General features: G+C 48.2%; 1 protein-coding gene across 1 annotated transcript in view; it reads right to left on the bottom strand.

The window, feature by feature from the left end:
- Positions 1-19,452, bottom strand: part of PLCL2 (phospholipase C like 2) — a 464,688-nt gene that overhangs the window by 90,897 nt on the left and 354,339 nt on the right. Inside the window, exon 4 of the mRNA XM_085630443.1 lies at positions 4,582-4,657. Coding sequence (XP_085486569.1) covers positions 4,582-4,657 — 76 coding nt within the window. The remainder of the gene's footprint in view (positions 1-4,581; positions 4,658-19,452) is intronic.

The following is a 19,452-nucleotide window of genomic DNA, read 5'->3' as shown; positions in this document are numbered from 1 at the left end:
AGGCATTTGGGAAACAAATAACACATTTCTCCAATGAGAGAACAAAGAAGAAACATCTGAAGATGTCGGCGGAAGTAAACCGTATGGTCCCGCTTCTGTTTACAAACAGAGAGACATTTTTAAACACGGAGGGGACAAGCTTTTAAACAAATCACAACACATACCTAAAACAGACTTCAGTCACACAGACAACACATTACCCTGACTTTTTCTAACAGAATAACATTCACAGAACATGACAATGTATCAGCAGCGTTCCGCCAGTGACCCATGCACATTGAAAACACATGCCGCCACCTTACTCAAACAGTAACATCAAATGTATTTTTGCAGTACCTGTCGCTTCTTTTTATCAACTGACCAGTGCTTGGAAGGTAACTTGTTAGTATTTTAAGTCTGCATTGTAAGAAAACACTTTACAGAAGTTTCTATTCTATATTTAAAAAAACACATACAAAGGAAACGAATGAAGACAATAACCCGCTACAACGCGATCAGTCCCGGACACAACACACCATCCCGCATTCAACATCATGGACCAAAGCAACACAACCACAAGGAGACATTAGGAAGTCTTTCACCCAATGTGTGATCAAGGAGTCTATTTATCTTCGATTATAGGGAACATTTATTGATAACCGGAGGGCCATGTACTATGTTCCAAGAGCCTCCTCAGCAGAAGATAACTCCAAGCTAGTCAGCACCATCTGCCACGCAATAACAGCCGTTTGCATCCCCTTTTGAATTGGCGCTATCGAACTCTGCACTCAGCGGTAATACATGTACCCTCATATATATCTCACAAACAGCGTAGGTAATGCCACTTGTACCAGTACATGGCATTTCTGCTCTTTTCCAAGATCAAACCCAATTCAGTTATTTTCACCAATTGTTTTGCTCTTTCTTATTTTTTTGGGTTCCTTGTCCGGCCCTGCACCATACCAAGTAAACATAATTTCGGGGTTTGCGACAGTGACGTGTTAACCAGTTTCGCCAACCGCGACAACATTGCTATTCTCCCTCGCAAGCCCACCATGTAACATGTGCTGGTGCCCCTTTCACATTTAGGGCAGAAAACACAGATGCGTGGAAGTGTTCTGGGCTCATGTATGTCGTGTGTATTTATTCATAGTGGGTAAGATCAACGCTACCATTTCTAGCCACCAATGAACGGGTGATATACCTTCTACAACATTCTTTCCCTGGGATTCCATCATCTCATTATAAGAATGATTTACTGAGCAGGAGGTAACTACTCAGAGTGCTGTGCACCTCAACACTAACTTCTTGTTTAAAAAAAACCACAAAATAAAGGAGTATTAGGCTTGGGGGAGTCACAAGATAAGTGTCATCTCAGACATTGAATACACTTTGATAGCATCATCTCAATGTCTTCAGAGTTTAATGTTTTATCAGTATGCACTAAGAGCCGACGCCCCGCCTCCAGAACACACTGCTGCACAATTACGCTGCAAGCGGCCATAAAAAAAATTTAAAAACATACATTGGACTATTCACGTTTTTATCTTGTATGACAAAGCTGTAGGAAATCATCATAAAGCCAAACAGGGCCATCTGTCTTTGGTCCTCAACGGTCAAAGTTAAATGATCCCCGGAATGTACCTCATTACTTCAAAATTACTTCTCACTGTTCCCAATTTTTAAAATCTATTTTTATGTATTCCTTTTTGTACGTACTTCTTTTTTATGCCTTTGAGTTTATCCCCCATGTAGTCGCTTTTTTCCCTTCCCTTATTTCTATTCTATTTTTTTCCAATTCTCCCTCTCATACAATCTTTTTTTCTCTTCGCTAGTCTTCCTTTGTAGGCCTTGCCTACCAGACAGCACAAGCTGTCTGCTGCGAAAACACCTATTGTCATCTTACTATAGGCTTAAAGCCTGCCCACTGCTTACCATTGGTTGTTTTTATTGTCACTCTCAGTTACTTGCTTTTTAATGGTTTACTTGAGTTGACTTTACTTCGTCTTCTTTTGTTTCTCCCTCACCATGGAGCATGAATACATTACTTGTGTCCTTCCACTGATCACTTTTGAAGGACTATGTTTTTGATTTGGCCCTCCATGAGAGTGCATGTGTTTTCCAGTGGTGTCCCTAGTATACCGCTCTCCTTTCCTCCTCTGCATTCAGTGTTGCTCTCCCGTCTGTGTGCTTCTCACTTACGCCCCTCGGTGTTGTGTTCACCCTGGTGTGCTTCTCCCTCCGCATTGCTTTTTCACCCCTATACTCCCCCTCCCCCAATAGCTCCATTTTCCTCTCTAGCATGTATGCGTCTCTTTCCCTTTCGCACTCCACGTTCCTCTCTCTAGCCCCAAAGGCAAACCCTACTTTCTTTGTCAATGCTTGTCTTCCTTTATCCCATATTTCCCTCGGTCTCCTTCGGGTTGCTTCGTGCTATTTTTCTTTTCTCCCTTATTTTCTGACCTGGGAGCCACAACACCCTTTTTTTCTCTTCTTCCGCATTTCTTTTTCTGTATTATTTTCTGTTTACCAGACTCTTTTCTTCCCTGTTTTTCACGATTTTTAAATGTTTTTATTCTTGAAATTTTCGGTGGGGGGGGGGGGTTTGGGTGAGGTGGGAGGGGGAGTAACAATTTTGAAACTTTAGAAAGTAAGAGGCCGGTTGCAGAGAAACAAGTATCTTTTGGACAGGTACTGGAGTATAAAATACCAAACCCTAAAACATGTATGGCTTTCCACTAAGATCAGTTACTAATCAATCCAATAAAATACTTGAAAATGTCTTAGAAAGAATTCCTTCTAAAGCTTCACCTGAAGGGGGTCTTCTGGTTACAACTCAAAGCTTAAAAAATGCACAAGTTATAGTTGTATCTGAAACCATATCAACCTCTTCCGGTGTTGTGCACACGGCCTAACACATGACAACACAGATGGTGCTCATTCATTCAAGGGCCTTCAGAAACATCACAGAGTGATTCCAATAATGTTGGGGTGCTGCTAAATATGCCTGGGCCAGCCTCGTCTCCATCGCCTCCACATCCTTCCGTGGTGCAGCGGTTGCGGGACAAGCATCTGTCCCTCCTCTCCCGCTCCAGCTCCAGTGTAGCCAACAGTAGACGGTTTAGTAGGCTTGGGGCAGAACCTATCTGAAGAGGCTAGATAGGGGTGATAAAAGGAGATTCTGCACTTGCCTCCTGCCAAACCTGGTAACCCCAGAGTGACAAGAGGCACCGTAACAGTCACACTTGCACTCGTTGATACGCCGCCCCTATGAGGCGCTGCGAGAAAGGAGGGCTCCCTTGTAGTCCCTGGCTGCTCCCTGTGGGACGAAGAGTTGGTGGTGCACAAACACGTCCACGCCTCTGCCCCTGTAGAGAGTGTAAGTCCTGAGCGATGAGAGGTACGTCCAAGCAGATGTAGAGACATGTAGGGGTTGGTAGGGAGCGCACAGGGTCTCCAACGCTGCCTTTGGCAAGTCTTAAAAGAAGACGCCTTGGAAGCAGAATCACAGTTTACTCAAGACATTTTCTACAGGGTCCGTCCCACTATGTATAATGGGATGCATCTGGGAGAGAAACGAGCCATTCCTCAGTCAGGTCCACAAGAGAAATGCTTAAATATGTTTAATAAATAACCCATCCATCTTAACGCACCCCTTCGCTGGTCCACGCCTAGCTGCCTCCTTAGACCCACCTTCCATAAGGCAATAATTCCCAGATCTCGGAAGGTCAGATGGGTCGGTCGCTCTATTTTGGTGGCTACTGACAAGCCGTGGAATGCCTTACCTGCTCACATCTCTGGACTGGACTAATTTTCGGTTTTTAAAAAACATCTGAGAATGTGGCATTTCTCCGCTCAGACCCCCTAGTCAACTTCCGAACAACTATAGACTGCTATAAACTGCCTTCCAAGCGCTTGAACACCTTGGGGTATAGTGCGCTCTATAAATTCGTTTTAATTTCATCTGATCAGGATAAAGAAGAAAGTTTCCTCGTCAAATCACTGACATGTCTCTGCCAACAGTACATTGCCTTCAGGCAGCGCCAACATCATGGGATGAAGTTGTGTCCAACACCTGTGAGCACAACTGGACGTTGAACTTTACCTCGGCACCTGGTGGTCTGGGTCTACTGAAGGTCCTGAGGTGCTGTGTTGGGCATTAACAAATGACTGTGTTGGACATAAACAAAAGCTAAACTTACTCTGGGAACTTGGTGGTGCAGGGATACGCATACCACCACCGAACCCATCTGTGTTAACCTCAAGACAAACGAACAGACCATTGCTTCATGGCTTGGGATGCTAAACATCCTGGGACGCAAGTTCATTCAAAATCTACAAGCTCAAGCGGCTTGACCAACAATGGACATCTCGCTGTCAGGGTGTGTATATCCCAACAGAGAATCCATCCATGTTGACCTTGGATATCTTCTGCTCAGGGCCCCGGGGCCTGCTCCCTTACAGGGGCGGCTGGTTAGATCGATCATTGCTGAGTTTGGAAGGACAGAGAAGGGCTCACATAAACAACTTGATGGCCTCTTTCCTGATTGATCAGCCACTGTCCATAATTCCCTTAACCACAGTCATTGATATACAACTCACCCGCTTTCTGGCACAGCGCGATCTTCTCGTAGATGGCATCGGCGCTCTCGATCAAGGCTTTGCTGCTCTGAATGATCTGTGAAGGGAACACAAAAGTTAAGTTAGAACCATTCGTCAAATGTGCTAAGCAATTGCAACAAAACAAACTCATGCATCAACATAATTCGTATTCCTGCTCGCCATACATCACCGACGGCCTCGGGAAAGCACCGCCGCTAGCGGTTTCTGTGGAATATTGGTTTTATTTAAATCACTGGAAGGTGGTGTGTGATTGGTGCCTACCAGGGTCTGGGATTATTAATGAGTGTTTGAGATTCATCACAGAGAGAATTTCATGCTTCCAACTTGTTTTTGCCCCACATTCTCACCGAGTGGAGACGCAGAAGGACTGGGGCTAAATTAAAGTGCGCATAATATGGGCAGAGAGGATCAGCCGGTATTTTAGTGCCTCCTATTTTGGCACACCGAGATCCCGAGTGAGACCAGTAGATAGAGCAGGACACAAAATAGCTTCTAAATTAGATCTCTTAAGGGATATATTAGAAGACACTACAATAAAAGAGAAAAAAACTATTAAACAATAGCCCAATGGCTGGTAAAAGAAAATTAATACTTTTGGAGACATTAAAACAGCGTGCTCACTCAGTCAACATCAGTATCCCAGTTTAAATGTTCCATTCCAACATGGCAGCCACGCTGACCTGAAATGTGACCCCAAGCAATCGCCCCCGCTCCTCTTGGAAAACATGAGCAAGGAGCGCAACGCTGCCATCCTCCTGCCACAAGACATCGCTTGCAAACATGGTGGATTAGTACATTTCGTCCCCGAACTAGACCCCAAGGGTATTCACACCGACTCTCTGCATTAATGGTTCTATGAGAAGTGCAAACAGGAGCGGACACAGGGCACACAACCCTCCCCCCATCCAATGCACATGCGCTGAACATACCCATGTACCCTGCATTAGCAAATAACCCATGAAACTGACAAGTCCTCGCTTCTACGTAAAAAAGACCCTTAAATAATCTAGAAGCATGTTCGATGTAAAGATTCAATCAACACGATCAAAAGCTTTTTCTGCGTCTTTAGGCTCCACTGATGATGGGGCATTTCTTTATTTTGCTGGCCCTCTGAAGCATACTACCTGCGTGGTATCAAGTCAAGTCAAGTCAAGTCAATAAATTTATATAGCGCGCTACATACCCAGAGGGTCTCAAGGCGCTTGAAGAAGGGTGGGGACTTACTTGTCAAATATCCACGTTTTAAGTTGCTTTCTGAATGCTAGGTGGTTCTGAGTAAGGCGAAGGTGAGTGGGAAGTGAGTTCCAGGTTTTAGCTGCCAGGTAGGAGAAGGATCTACCTCCCATGGTGGTTTTGTTGATGCGAGGTACAGTGGCAAGGGCCTGGTTGGAGGATCGTAGCTGGCGGGGGGGGGGTGTAGAAGGACAGTCGTGTGTTGAGGCATTCGGGTCCGATTTCGTAGAGTGCTTTGTGTGCGTGGGTTAGGAGGCGGAAAGTAATCCTCTTATTGACGGGGAGCCAGTGGAGGCTTTTCAGGTGACCAGAGATGTGTTCTTTACGCGGGATGTCTAATATGAGCCTAGCTGAAGCGTTCTGGATGCGTTGGAGTTTTTTCTGGAGTTTTGCGGTGGTACCGGCGTAAAGGGTGTTTCCATAGTCCAGTCGGCTCGTGACCAGAGCGTGGGTGACTGTTTTTCTAGTTTCGGTGGGGATCCAGCGAAATGTTTTTTTGAGCATGCGAAGAATGTTGAAGCAAGATGAAGAAACGGCGTTGACTTGTCTGTTCATCGAGAGTGAGGAATCCAGGATGACGCCCAGGTTCCGTGCGTGGTCTGTCGGGATGGGTGCTTTTCCAAGGGCCTCTGGCCACCAAGAGTCATCCCAGGCGGAGGGGGAGGTGCCTAGGATGAGGACTTCTGTTTTGTCTGAGTTCAGTTTCAGACGGCTGTGTTTCATCCATTCGGCTACTTCTTTCATTCCTTCATGCAGGTTGGTTTTGGCGGTGTTAGGGTCTCTGGTGAGTGATAAGATCAGTTGAGTGTCGTCGGCGTAGGAGATGATGTTGAGGTTATGTTGGCGTGCGATGACCGCGAGGGGGCTCATGTATACGTTGAAGAGGGTGGGGCTGAGTGAAGATCCTTGTGGTACGCCGCAGATGACTTCAGTGGCCTCTGACTTGAATGGTGGAAGGCGGACTCTCTGGGTTCTTCCGGTGAGGAACGAGGTGATCCATTCCAGTGCTTTTCCTTGGATCCCGACGTTTCTGAGGCGTTGTAAAAGGGTGCTATGACAGACCGTGTCGAAGGCTGCGGAGAGGTCGAGGAGGATGAGGGCGACTGTGTCTCCATTGTCCAGTAGAGTTCGAATGTCGTCTGTTGCGGCGATGAGGGCGGTTTCAGTGCTGTGCTTGGCTCGGAAGCCGGAATGTGAGGAGTCGAGGGATTTGTTGGTTTCGAGGAAGGCGGCGAGCTGGTTGTTGACCGCTTTCTCGATAACTTTGGCCGGGAATGGGAGGAGCGAGATGGGGCGGTAGTTTTTGAGTTCGGTGTGGTCAGCTGTGGGTTTCTTCAGAAGGGCGCTGAGTTCGGCATGTTTCCAGCTTTCCGGGAAGGTGCCGGATTTGAGGGAGCAGTTGACGTCTCGGAGGTGTGGTGCTATGACGGAGTCTGCTTTGTTGAAGATGTGGTGAGGGCATGGGTCTGTGGGGGATCCTGAGTGGATAGAGTTCATCAGACGGATGGTGTCCTCATTGGAGATTGGCTTCCAGTCATTGAGGCTATTCGGGGGGGTGGGGGTCCTGCAGGGGGTTGGATGGGTTGGTCTCTGGGTCGGTTGTCGAAGCTGTTGTGGATGTCTGCAATTTTATTGTGGAAGAATGAGGCTAGGGAGTCGCAGAGGGCTTGAGAGGGGGTGATGTCGTTGGAGTTGGCCGAGGGGTTGGTAAATTCCTTGACGATGTTGAATAATTCCTTGCTGTTGTGGGCGTTGTTATCTAGTCGGTTCTTGAAAGCGGCTTTCTTGGCATTCCGGATCAGTTGGTGGTGTATGCGGGTGGCGTTTTTGAAGGCGTCCTTGGTGCTGGTGGTTGGGTCTTTTTTCCAGGCCTTTTCAAGGGAGCGACAGAGTTTCTTGGATTTCTGAAGATCATCGTTGAACCAGGAGGCCTTCTTGCTGCCTAGTTTGATTTGTCGTTTTTTCAGTGGTGCTAGGATGTCGGCGCTGTTGGATAACCATTGGGTGAGGTTGGTGGCTGCTTGGTCTGGGTTTGAGGAGTGGGCTGGGGGGTTTTGCAGAAGCGATGAGGAGATCTGGTCGATGGTGATTTTGTTCCAGTTTCTTTGCAGAGTGGGTTGGGGGTGGTTGTTGGATGTGGGCTTGTTGTAGGTAAAGTGAACGCAGCTGTGGTCAGTCCAAAGGAGAGCTGTGGTGTGGCTGAAGGAGACATGTTTGCTGGAGGTGAAGATAGGGTCGAGTGTGTGACCTGCGATGTGGGTGGGGGTAGTGACAAGTTGTTTAAGTCCGAGGTTGGCGAGGTTGTCCAAAAGGGTGGTGGTGTTGCGGTCGTTGTTCTTTTCAAGGTGAAAGTTGAGGTCTCCCAAAAGGATGTACTCCTCGGAGGGGAGCGCGTGTGGAGTGATGAAGTCCGTGATGTCTTCACTAAATTGTGCGCGGTGTCCTGGTGGCCTGTAAAGGAGGGTGCCTCTGAGTGTGGTCTTGGGGTCGGTGTGGATCTGGAAGTGAAGGTGTTCAGAGTTGGCGAGATTGACGTCTGAGCTGGTTGAGATGCGGATGGATTTCTTATGGACGATAGCGATGCCTCCTCCTGTGTGGCCGGTACGGTCCTTGCGAATGATCTTATAGCCTTCCGGGATGGCAATGGTGATGTCTGGGGCTGAAGAGGCATTCATCCATGTTTCTGTTAGGAAGGCGACGTCCGGAGAGATGGTGTCTAGTAGATTCCAGAGGTCAATGGCGTGCCTGTGGACCGATCGGGTGTTGAGTAGGATGCATTTTAGATGGTTGGGGTCGGTTATATGTTTTGTGTTCGTGGATGAGGAGTTGTTCTTGGTGCCGTCGAACTTGCAGGAGTTGCAGGAGAAGGGTCCATGGGTGTGTCCAGGGGCGGCTTGGACGCAGTTGGGGGAACGGCCGGGGTTGAGGGCTAGGAGGGTGGTGGCATCGTAAGTAATGCGGGAGGGGTGGGCATTACGAGGACCAGGGGGTATGGCGCTGGGCGCGGTCCAGGCGCGGACGGGCGTAGACGGGCTTACCTTTGGCGCACCTTCAGCGCGACTGGGGCGCGACTGGGGCGCGACTGGGGCGCGATCGCTGCGCGTGAACGCTGCGCGCTATTGCATCTGTCATATAAGGATAGTGGAGGGGGAGGGGCGAGGGAGGAGCTGCTGGGAGGCGGGTGCGTGGTGTAGGGGGCGGGCTCCGGCCACAACAACAACAACCCAGGTAATGGCGGCTCAAAGGCAATAGCCGACCGGGTTGGGGAGAAATAGTTAAATAATTAATCTGTGGTGAGTAGCGGGGCGCAGACAGTCAAGCAGACAGACAAAGCGCTATCTCTAGGAGCAAGGCACTGTGAAAAATAACAAGCTTCAATCGATGTAGGCACTCTCACAGCGCTAGCGAGATACAGTAAATTCAAGCAAGCAGAGGCGCAGTTAAATAATGCTTCAGTCAAAGTAGGCACAGTAGCAGCGCTAACGATACCCAGCCAGCGTTAAGGGAAGAGCAGTGCAGGAGGGAGCGACCGTGTCCAACAGAGTCAGGACGGTCATCAGAAGGTTGTAATCCTGAAACAAACTGCGGGAGCGGGGTAGCTTCATGCAACCTGCGTGCGGATGGTAATTAGAGCATTCGACCTCGAAAGAGATGTTAGGATGTATGAGTGCAGGAGCCATGATTAAAATGCAAGCCCCTAAGGTGACACATAGAAGTGATAGTGGCCCCTCCACTTACAGAGCTATTTTTCATGCACATCAGAGTATGGCCGAAGGGAGGCCGGGATTAAAACCAGTGTCTCCTGGTTCAATGCTTCTAACAAGTCTCCAGCTGAGGAATCAGCGATTCTGATGGCAGGGCCAGGGGGCTGCCCTTCCCAGGGAAATGTCACTGCTTTGTGAGCCCTGCCCAGCTTTAGGACACGGGGTTCATTTCCAGCATATTTAGGAGAAGTGGTAAAGCTGAGATTAGACATCAAGTATCGGGGTATTACGGCTTAAACGCACCCACTGGACCCGGCCCTCTTGCTGTACTGGCTACTGGGCCGTATACGCAATAGCCTACACTTAACATCAGGGTTTCAAACTGGACTGTCGTTCCATTTGGGTACCAGAGCGGTTTGTGTTCTACGCTTGCTTCTCAAAAGATGCGATGGTGAGAAGTTGGGGCTTACTTACTCCAGGCGATAAAGGGGTTAGACCCCAAATACAGCACATAGAGTAATCTCACTCAATGAGCTCAGGCGCTGGCAGAGTTATAATGAAGGTCGGATTCTTTGAGCAGTAAGGGGGTTTAGGATGAAACCCCAAAACTGTGCTATGTGACTCATAGTCCCCCCCCACTGCCCAACACCCACCTCTGATGAAGGTGCACGTGTGGACCGTCTCCGCTGCGCAAAGTGTCCTGTGAAGTGATGATGGAAAGTTGGCCACCGACCTCCGAGGACATCATGGCACTCAGCGCGCCTTGATGCCAGGGTGAAGTCCCAACCCCAGCAACACTCCAGCATTAAAAGGCGCTGACCAGGGTTAAGCACGGGGGGGAGGGGGGATGCATAATCTGCCACTGTCACATATAGATATCCATGAAGAGCTCACCTTCCAAAGCCACCGGGGACTCTGCCTTTCAACATTTCCAAGCGGATCTAGAAATCTAACTGGGAACTAATAACGCCTGTTTACAGCTCCATGAATTCTAAAGACTGGTGTAGTAAGCGCTACACAGAACAAACTTATTAATAACAATTCATTAACAATATCATGCAAAGGGAGGCGGGAATATACAAACAGGCCACTGGCCAGCCTACTCGAATATGGGGAAACCACAGTGAACTGGGCAGCACCCATTGCGCATGCGCGAGCTCTGCCCAGGTGTGCACTCATTCTCAGCTCGCTGCGTGCCAAGAAACCGCTGAAGATTAACATCTCTTTTGTTTCATTTCCTCGGAAGGCTTTGAGAGGAGCCTTCCAAGAAACCTCGAGAGCAAAACAAGCCGCGCGAGGCCTGCAGGGGATGCGGGGCAGCGGGCCTGGGCTCCGAGGGGCGTCAGCGACTCCAGGCCCTGGGCCCGGACTCACTACAGTGTCACTGCGCGGGCACTAAATGTGACTAGACACTGACGCCGGCGAGCAGGTCGGCGCCTAAAGGGTGCTTTGGGCCCAGCAGTAAACGGCGCTTTGTCGCAAACACCTGCTGATGAATGCACAGGGCGCGCAAGGGATGAGGGCTGTGCGCGCAAGGGATGAGGGCTGTGCGCACCCTCAGGGAGTCAACGCAACGCCCTACTACAGGCTGCACAGCAGCACAACCTGCGTCGTGTGAAACACAAGAGTCTGGTGAAAAGAGGCACAACAGGGGGTGGGTAGGTGGGTGACATCACACTATTCTTCGATGCCTGCTATGCGTGGCACTCGCTAAAGATACACCTGTCACACCATCTACCCCTGGGCGACCGTCTAAAGACCCCTGCACTTAGGAGAATGCCTAGAGGGCAAAGGTCACACAGTGTACGGCCCAATGGAAGAGCCAGGCCTGGATGGACTCAGACAGATGATCCCCCCCCCCTGCCTTGATCGTGCAGACCTCTAGCGGAAGAGCACGGATTCTCACCCCATGCACAGGGCCGCTGGAATTATGCGGCAAGGGAGGGTCGAATTATGCGGCATGAATGAGTGAATTATGCGGCATGAATGAGTAAATTATACGGCATGAATAGACAAATTATGAGCGGCACATTTTGTATAACTTCATTATTTTGCCATTTTTAAACTGGTCTACACTGCATTGGAACTGCGATTACCATATACATTCACAGGCGCCTCCAGTCATTCTACCCATGTGTGGGCAGGTGATGGTGTGCTGTCCCTGCCTGCTCTCAGAGGGGCGAGGCTGCTATTGATTGCTTTCGCTGTTATGCTCTTAAAGCTTTCCACAAAAAGATAACTCTAAAAAACATGTGCAGCGCCCACGTGTCAAAGCCCCCTCTGTGCTGCGGATTCAATTTCACTTCAGAGGAAGAAAATGAACTCAACTTTGAGGTTGGGAACAATGTCAAAATAAGGCAAATGCCAGCTTATGTCTTTGCACAAATTGCTGCTTATTTTTATCTTGGAGACTGGTGTTTACTTTTCTTTCCGTGGCTGCAAAGTGAGAGGGTTTTGTAAAGTGAGCTGTCTGACCATCGACTGTTTCAGGGAGTGTAACATGAAAGGATGCAGGATGTCACAACCTTTAAATAGCTTGTAAATGAACTGTACCAATATTTCAAAATATATGAGTGGCTGGGAAAGCATATGTATTTGTAATTCAGAAGTGTGGTGGAGACAAAGATTTTAATAGGATCAAAACAAAGCGGAACACTTGGCGATGTGCAAATGATGAATATTTTCTGACCCCCGCCCCCCACCCCCTCCCCATTTCCACACATTATTGTTGCTTGTCAGAGGAAACATTTGTGGCCATTTCAATGGCAAATACGCGGTCTGTAAATGACAGTGCACAAATCCTATTTTAGTAATATATTTATTACAAGTGAGAGTTTTTTCACGTAAACTGAGAAACATTCCTGCCCCCTCCTGAGGACAATACTCTGAGTGAACTAAGAGGCACGTCAGGGGTCCTGTGTGCGGCGGATCTGGGCTCGAGTCTTATTAAATATGGAGCAAAATGTTAGTTTTTTAAATCCAACAAAAGAGTTTTTATGCAGCAGGCACGCGGATATGTGATAATGAAGGAAAAGGCGACTCAGTGAAATAAAATACTTGCCCAGGATCACACAATTTGACACCAGTTTACGGGTCAAGCGCGTTACACTTAGGTCAAGTAGATTATTCAAGTCACTACACCCTGCAGGTTGGGTAACATTTTTACAATTTTTCGAAGTCTGAAATAACTAATATAGATTGAAAACAAACAAAGAAGCATGCTCCCGTCGCAGGCGTAAACAAAGAAGCATGCTCCCGTTGCAGGTGTAAACAAAGAAGCATGCTCCCGTCGCAGGCGTAAACAAAGAAGCATGCTCCCGTCGCAGGCGTAAACAAAGAAGCATGCTCCCGTCGCAGGCATAAACAAAGAAGCATGCTCCGGTCGCAGGCATAAACAAAGAAGCATGCTCCGGTCGCAGGCATAAACAAAGAAGCATGCTCCGGTCGCAGGCATAAACAAAGAAGCATGCTCCCGTCGCAGGCGTAAACAAAGAAGCATGCTCCCGTCGCAGGCGTAAACAAAGAAGCATGCTCCCGTCGCAGGCATAAACAAAGAAGCATGCTCCGGTCGCAGGCATAAACAAAGAAGCATGCTCCGGTCGCAGGCATAAACAAAGAAGCATGCTCCCGTCGCAGGCGTTACCCAGCAAGAGAAAACAATTGAAACATGCATTGCTGCCAAATTTTCCAAATGCACAGTAGAGCGGTCTCTGCTGTACCCTCAGCGATCTAATGTCTGACACGATGCAGCATCAAAGGGTCCCCCTAAATCTAAAGGTTCTCTCCACAGCCTGAAGGGTGGGGACTTCTACCCCCTGGACCATCGGGCTATGTCATCAGCCTTCAACATGATTGGCCATAGGAGAATCGCATGGGCCCCTGAGACCGGCTGATTGATACGGGTATCTCAATCTCGACCAAGAGAAAACGACTGATGTGGTGTTCAAGGTGCGCGTGGAAACACCGGGACCCTCGATGGAGGGAAGAGGCCGTCAGTGAGCATCAGCAGTTTCCATAAACGAATGGTTCTCAAACCTTTTCAATCCACGGCTCCCTTGACCCATTGGCCATTGCCCGTGGCTCCCCACTGATACTTTTTTGGAGGGTGGGTGGGGGTGATGTAAGCCCGGTCTCTGAGTACTTGCATTTTTCTTCCTGAAAATAATTGGGATGAAGCTGATGAAGTTATAATAATCATATACGCAGGGTGTTTCATATTACTAAGGCGGCGCTTCTAAAAAAATATTACTAATTACACTTCTTTGCCCAAGCCTTTTTTAGAGAACCCTCTCAAACATTTTTCTCCCACTTACAGAGCTAGATAGCACCCCTATACATGTAGGCCCCATTGCCAAAGTGTTTCTGCCCTTGAAGAATATTTGCATGCACTTCCATTTCCACCCATGTCATGCGTGCCAACACACCTGTCTCAGCAGGGTGACGCACGATTTTGTAAACCACATACATCTTTATTTTTGCTGTCTCCTCCCTAAAATTGCTTCCAAATCAATGCAAGAAAAATAAATGCCTCCGATTTTTTTGTTTGTTAACATCCCTCTTTCTTGCTCTCAAATGTTGGCATTCTGGTGTATTACTTCCCTGTGCTCAAGGACAGAGCAGGCCTGTCTGGAAATGTGTGTGTACTGAAAGAAATGTCTACTGGAAGTACCTATGATTCAAGTACAAATGTGAATACTTAATAATACTTGGTGTGTTTCATAGACAGGACAACTGTACTTTCCTGATAACGTGCATTGGTGTCAAAAGCATTTGGGAAAAAACAAAACTATTAACGAGTCAAAATAAATCCGGCATCTTCTGCTTACTTTGGGAGTGATGGAATGTGGGATCCAGTGAAATATGGAGGTCATCTCCCTCAACATGCCACCAATTAAGCACTACGTTTACAGCTTTAGGGATGTCACTTACAAATCATGGACATCATGCGTCTAAGTCTAATTAGTTTAACTGAAGCCAACAACCACTTAAACATTAAATGCATTAAAGTGCTTGGTGCGCGGCTCCCCTGGCTAGATTTGACGGCTCTCCAGGGAGCCACGGCGCGTCAGTTTGGGAACCACTAGCAGATCTTCGTTCAAGGACTATCTGCTCCTCACGACTTGCCTCAGCAAAAGTGATTTCTAAACGAAGAAACATTTCTTAAAACTGATCCTATGGTGAACAATTTACTAATTATTTCCAAAAATGACCTCACACTACAACCACCGAACCAACATCCCTGCAGCAAACGGCCTCCGACTTATAAAGAACCTCTATGCTAGCCAAATCATGAGATCCACCAATTTTCCAGTTTGACTTCTTAAAGAATAGCTAATCCTCCGTGGGCTTCAACGCAAACCTGTGACAACAGTCCTAGTCAGCGGGCGCCACCTTCACTGCACTCCCAAAAAACACATGGTGTGACTGAAACAACTCTTTGTGGAGCATTCCAGATAACCTCCAGAGGAGAAGGTTCCAATACATCACCCCGTACTGAAGGATCTATATTGGCACCACCTAGAGGGGAAAGCTATGCACGACTCCACCACCCTCTTTTAGGGGGACAGAAACTCTCTCTAGACTTAATCTTAGGTAAAACCCTTTTAGGAGTGGAAATCCCACACTTTTAAACCACTCAAGTGCTATTCCAGTGCCATTCACGATCCAACACCACCATCAGCCAGTCCATGCTACCAACGCTACAGTCCATTCGCTCTCTAACAACTTTTAGGAACCGCCACAAAATACACTTGGTCCAGCAATACCTCAAAAACGTACAGTCCTCACATCGTCACTTTTGTGCAACCTGATTTCGCCTCTCTGTCCATATAATTATCACACAGCAGTGCACTTGAACGCCCCCTTTCGCCTGGTCTTCACCAACCCGGAAAATAACTTTCCTGTTTCTTTTTATGCATTTCTTAACCAGGTTCAGTCTCACTTCTTCATGCAACACTTGCCACATACGATCCACATACGATGCACAAATCCAATGACTTTTTTTTCATCTCGGTGTGGAGTATAAACCTCCTCTGATGCCTTCAACTGTACCACATGCTACCGCCATATACATTTCCAGTCTGTTTCCACGTGCGACACGTAGCACAACCACATTCTCAACAGTCACAACAATTTATATCCTTTTAGAGGGCGTCAGCAGATTTAAGGAAGGACCATTCCTTGCCGCCCACAACGGGTGCAGTGGTGTTGATGGAAGGTGGACATAGTCTGCTGGGATTGTGTAATGGACACACATCACAAGAGAGAAATGTGGGGCGATGATGGACTCACTCTTTGTAATGGGACCCCACACCGTGATGACGGACTCACTCTTTGTAATGAAACCCCACACCGTGATGATGGACTTACTCTTTGTAATGGAACCCCACACTGTGGTGAGGGACTTACTCTTTGTAATGAAACCCCACACTGAGATAGACTCACTCCTTGTAAAAACCCCACACTGTGATGATGAACTCACTCTTTGTAATGGAACCCCACACTGTGATGATAGACTCACTCTTTGTAATGGAACTCCACACTGTGATGATGGACTAGCTCTTTGTAATGGAACCCCACACTGTGGTGAGGGACTTACTCTTTGTAATGAAACCCCACACTGAGATAGACTCACTCTTTGTAATGGAACACCACACTGTGATGACGGACTCACTCTATGTAATGAAATCCCACACCGTAATGATGGACTCACTCTTTGTAATGGAACCCCACACTGTGATGATGGACTCACTCTTTGTGATGAAACTCCACATTGTGATGATGGACTCACTCTTTGTAATGGAATCCCTCACTGAGATGGACTCATTCTTTGTGATGAAACCCCACATTGTGATGATGGACTCACTCTTTGTAATGGGACCCCACATTGAGATGATGGACTCACTCTTTGTAATGGAACCCCTCGCTGTAGTGATGGACTCACTCTTTGCAATGGAACCCCACACTGTGGTGATGGACTCACTCTTTGCAATGAAACCCCACACTGTGGTGATGGACTCACTCTTTGTAATGAAACCCCACACTGTGATGATGGATTCACTCTTTGTAATGGAACCCCACACTGTGATGATGGACTCACTCTTTGTAATGGAACCCCACACTGTGGTGATGGACTCACTCTTTGTAATGAAACCCCACACTGTGATGATGGACTTACTCTTTGTAATGAAACCTACTGTGATGATGGACTCACTCTTTGTAATGAAACCCCACAGTTTGGTGATGGACTCATTCTTTGTAATGAAACCCCACACTGTGATGGACTCACTCTTTGTAAAAACCCCACACTGTGATGATGAACTCACTCTCTGTAATGAAACCCCACACAGACTGTGGAGAAGACAGATTTGTCCACCACTGGCTCTTGAAGTAGAAACTCTTTCAGAGCAAAGCGCCTGGATACCCTTGCGGGTGATTAGCAGCGCTGTATAAATCCTGTTTGATTTATTGAATTCAAGCAGTAAGGCAAGACCAAGGCAATAACACCTACCATGGCTTCCCCAAATATTCGATAAAAAGAGGACCTTGACTACATAATGCAGCTACAAGGACACTATGCCATCTTACGTGTTTGCATCACGTCTACATAGCAAGTTCATATCCAGTGCTAAGTGCACCAGCCTACAAACGGCCTACAAGCTTCTGTAGGTCCAGGACGGCACTGCGCTATGCAGAGCTGAAGAAGCAGAGATGGGGTTCTAACCATTCCAGCAACTCCATATCTTCAGGCTTTCGATCAAGGCCAGAGAGGAGGAATAGACAATCTAACCTCGGTCTGCAACTCTTTGGGGAAGTTGTGTTTTCTAGCCAAAGGCCTGGCAGTAAAAAGAATAACAAACACCGTCAAAGCCAATAGGTCTGGACATGCAAAAGTATATTAGTGTGAGATACTCAGAAGGGAGCAAGTATGAGGAGACAGATGGAAATATTTGTAAAGACGTACACCATGCAGTTCAGTGGTAGCGGACGGATACATCCAAACAGCCAACAGCATTGAGTGAGAGATCAACCGCACAGGCTTGAACCAAGATATGATTGACGAACTCCACACCAATGGCTATAAAGGTTGGTCAAAGAAAGTCAATGGCTCAAAGAGGCGGGCCAAAGCCCACTGCATATTTTATTTACAGCAGAGCTACCCAGACCTGCAAATAAGGGCATGCTGCTTAGGGAGCATGCATCTGCGTGGTAGGGCACTAAAAAGGGTAATAACTTCAATATACACCACACTGGTATTTCTATAATACGAGAGAAGGCAGCAGCCTTCAGGCCCCACCTAGTGGTGGTGCAGAATTACTGCAAATATCCCAGTAAAAAAACTATTTCCAGTGTACGCTGAAAAGTATATTAGTGTACATAGAAAGCAGTTTGAAGAACCCAAAACCTGGACGGCCAGAGACAGCCGTCACGCCCTGTGATGCAAGATGAGAAAGGTTGTTTCCTCAGTGTTTATGAGTCGTGAATGAGAGTTCTGCTTTTAGAAAATGTTGAAACCACCTTAATTTCCAAAAGAACAGTAAAATGTCAGCAGGTCCTCATACATTACTGTTTTGCAGCTCTGTGAGGGGTCACGAGACCTCTTGCTGGTTTACGCTGCACTTTATAAAAGTCCCTCAGTGTAACAACCCTGTAGCAGGCTTCTTATATATAACCAAAGAGAGGCAGGGTTTCCATAGTACAGTCTGCATATTAAAGAGACCCTCTGGTCGAAATGCAGGTGTCAGTGGGGGACTCATGTAACAGCAGCCGGGGTTACTCCGGTCAAAGGCTACTGTGGAGCTCTGTATCAGCAAGAACCCGACTTCTAGTCTTGGCCTCCATTTAACACGTCAATGCATTCTGAGAGTTGTGTTTTTTTTTACTACCAGTTAAAACAGAGCATTACCCCATGGGCCAAACAAAGCATCAGCCTGGGCCCAGGTAGAGAGTTCTCCCAGCGGCCCGGGCAGAGAGTTCTCCAAGCGGCCCGGGCAGAGAGTTCTCCCAGTGGCCCGGGCAGAGAGTTCTCTCAGCGACCCGGGCAGAGAGTTCTCTCAGCGACCCGGGCAGAGTTCTCTCAGCGGCCCGGGCAGAGTGTTCTCTCAGCGGCCCCGGCAGAGGGTTCCCCCAGTGGCCCGGGCAGAGGGTTCTCCCAGTGGCCTGGGCAAAGTTCCCCCAGTGGCCAGGGCAGAGAGTTCTCTCAGTGGCCCGGGCAGAGATTTCTCTTTCAGTGGCCCGGGCAGAGATTTCTTTCAGTGGCCCAGGCAGAGATTTCTTTCAGTGGCCCGGGCAGAGTTTTCTTTCAGTGGCCCGGGCAGAGAGTTCTCTCAGTGGCCCGAGCAGAGAGTTCTCTAAGCGGACCGAGCAGAGAGTTCTCCAAGCGGACCGAGCAGAGAGTTCTCCAAGCGGACCGAGCAGAGAGTTCTCCCAGTGGCCCGGGCAGAGAGTTCTCTCAGTGGCCCGGGCAGAGAGTTCTCCAAGCGGCCCGAGCAGAGAGTTCTCTCAGTGGCCCGGGCAGAGAGTTCTCTCAGTGGCCCGGGCAGAGAGTTCTCTCAGTGGCCCGGGCAGAGATTTCTTTTTCAGTGGCCCGGGCAGAGATTTCTTTCAGTGGCCCAGGCAGAGTTTTCTTTCAGTGGCCCGGGCAGAGAGTTCTCTCAGTGGCCCGGGCAGAGAGTTCTCCAAGCGGCCCGGGCAGAGAGTTCTCCCAGTGGCCCGGCAGAGAGTTCTCTCAGTGGCCCGAGCAGAGAGTTCTCTCAGTGGCCCGGGCACAGAGTTGTCTCAGTGGCCCGGGCAGAGAGAGGTTCTGTTGTGGGTAGTGTGAGGGCCTCATATTGTATCATCAAAGGCACTGTAGCAAGAACAGATTCACACAGCAACATTTCTGCCTGTAACAGTGAAAGATCTTGCATCATAG

Source organism: Triturus cristatus, chromosome 10, assembly GCF_964204655.1.
Source record: "Triturus cristatus chromosome 10, aTriCri1.1, whole genome shotgun sequence".
NCBI classification, from domain to species: Eukaryota; Metazoa; Chordata; class Amphibia; order Caudata; family Salamandridae; genus Triturus; species Triturus cristatus.
The sequence above is the reverse complement of the archived record's forward strand: the minus strand, read 5'-3'. Positions and strand labels throughout refer to the sequence as shown.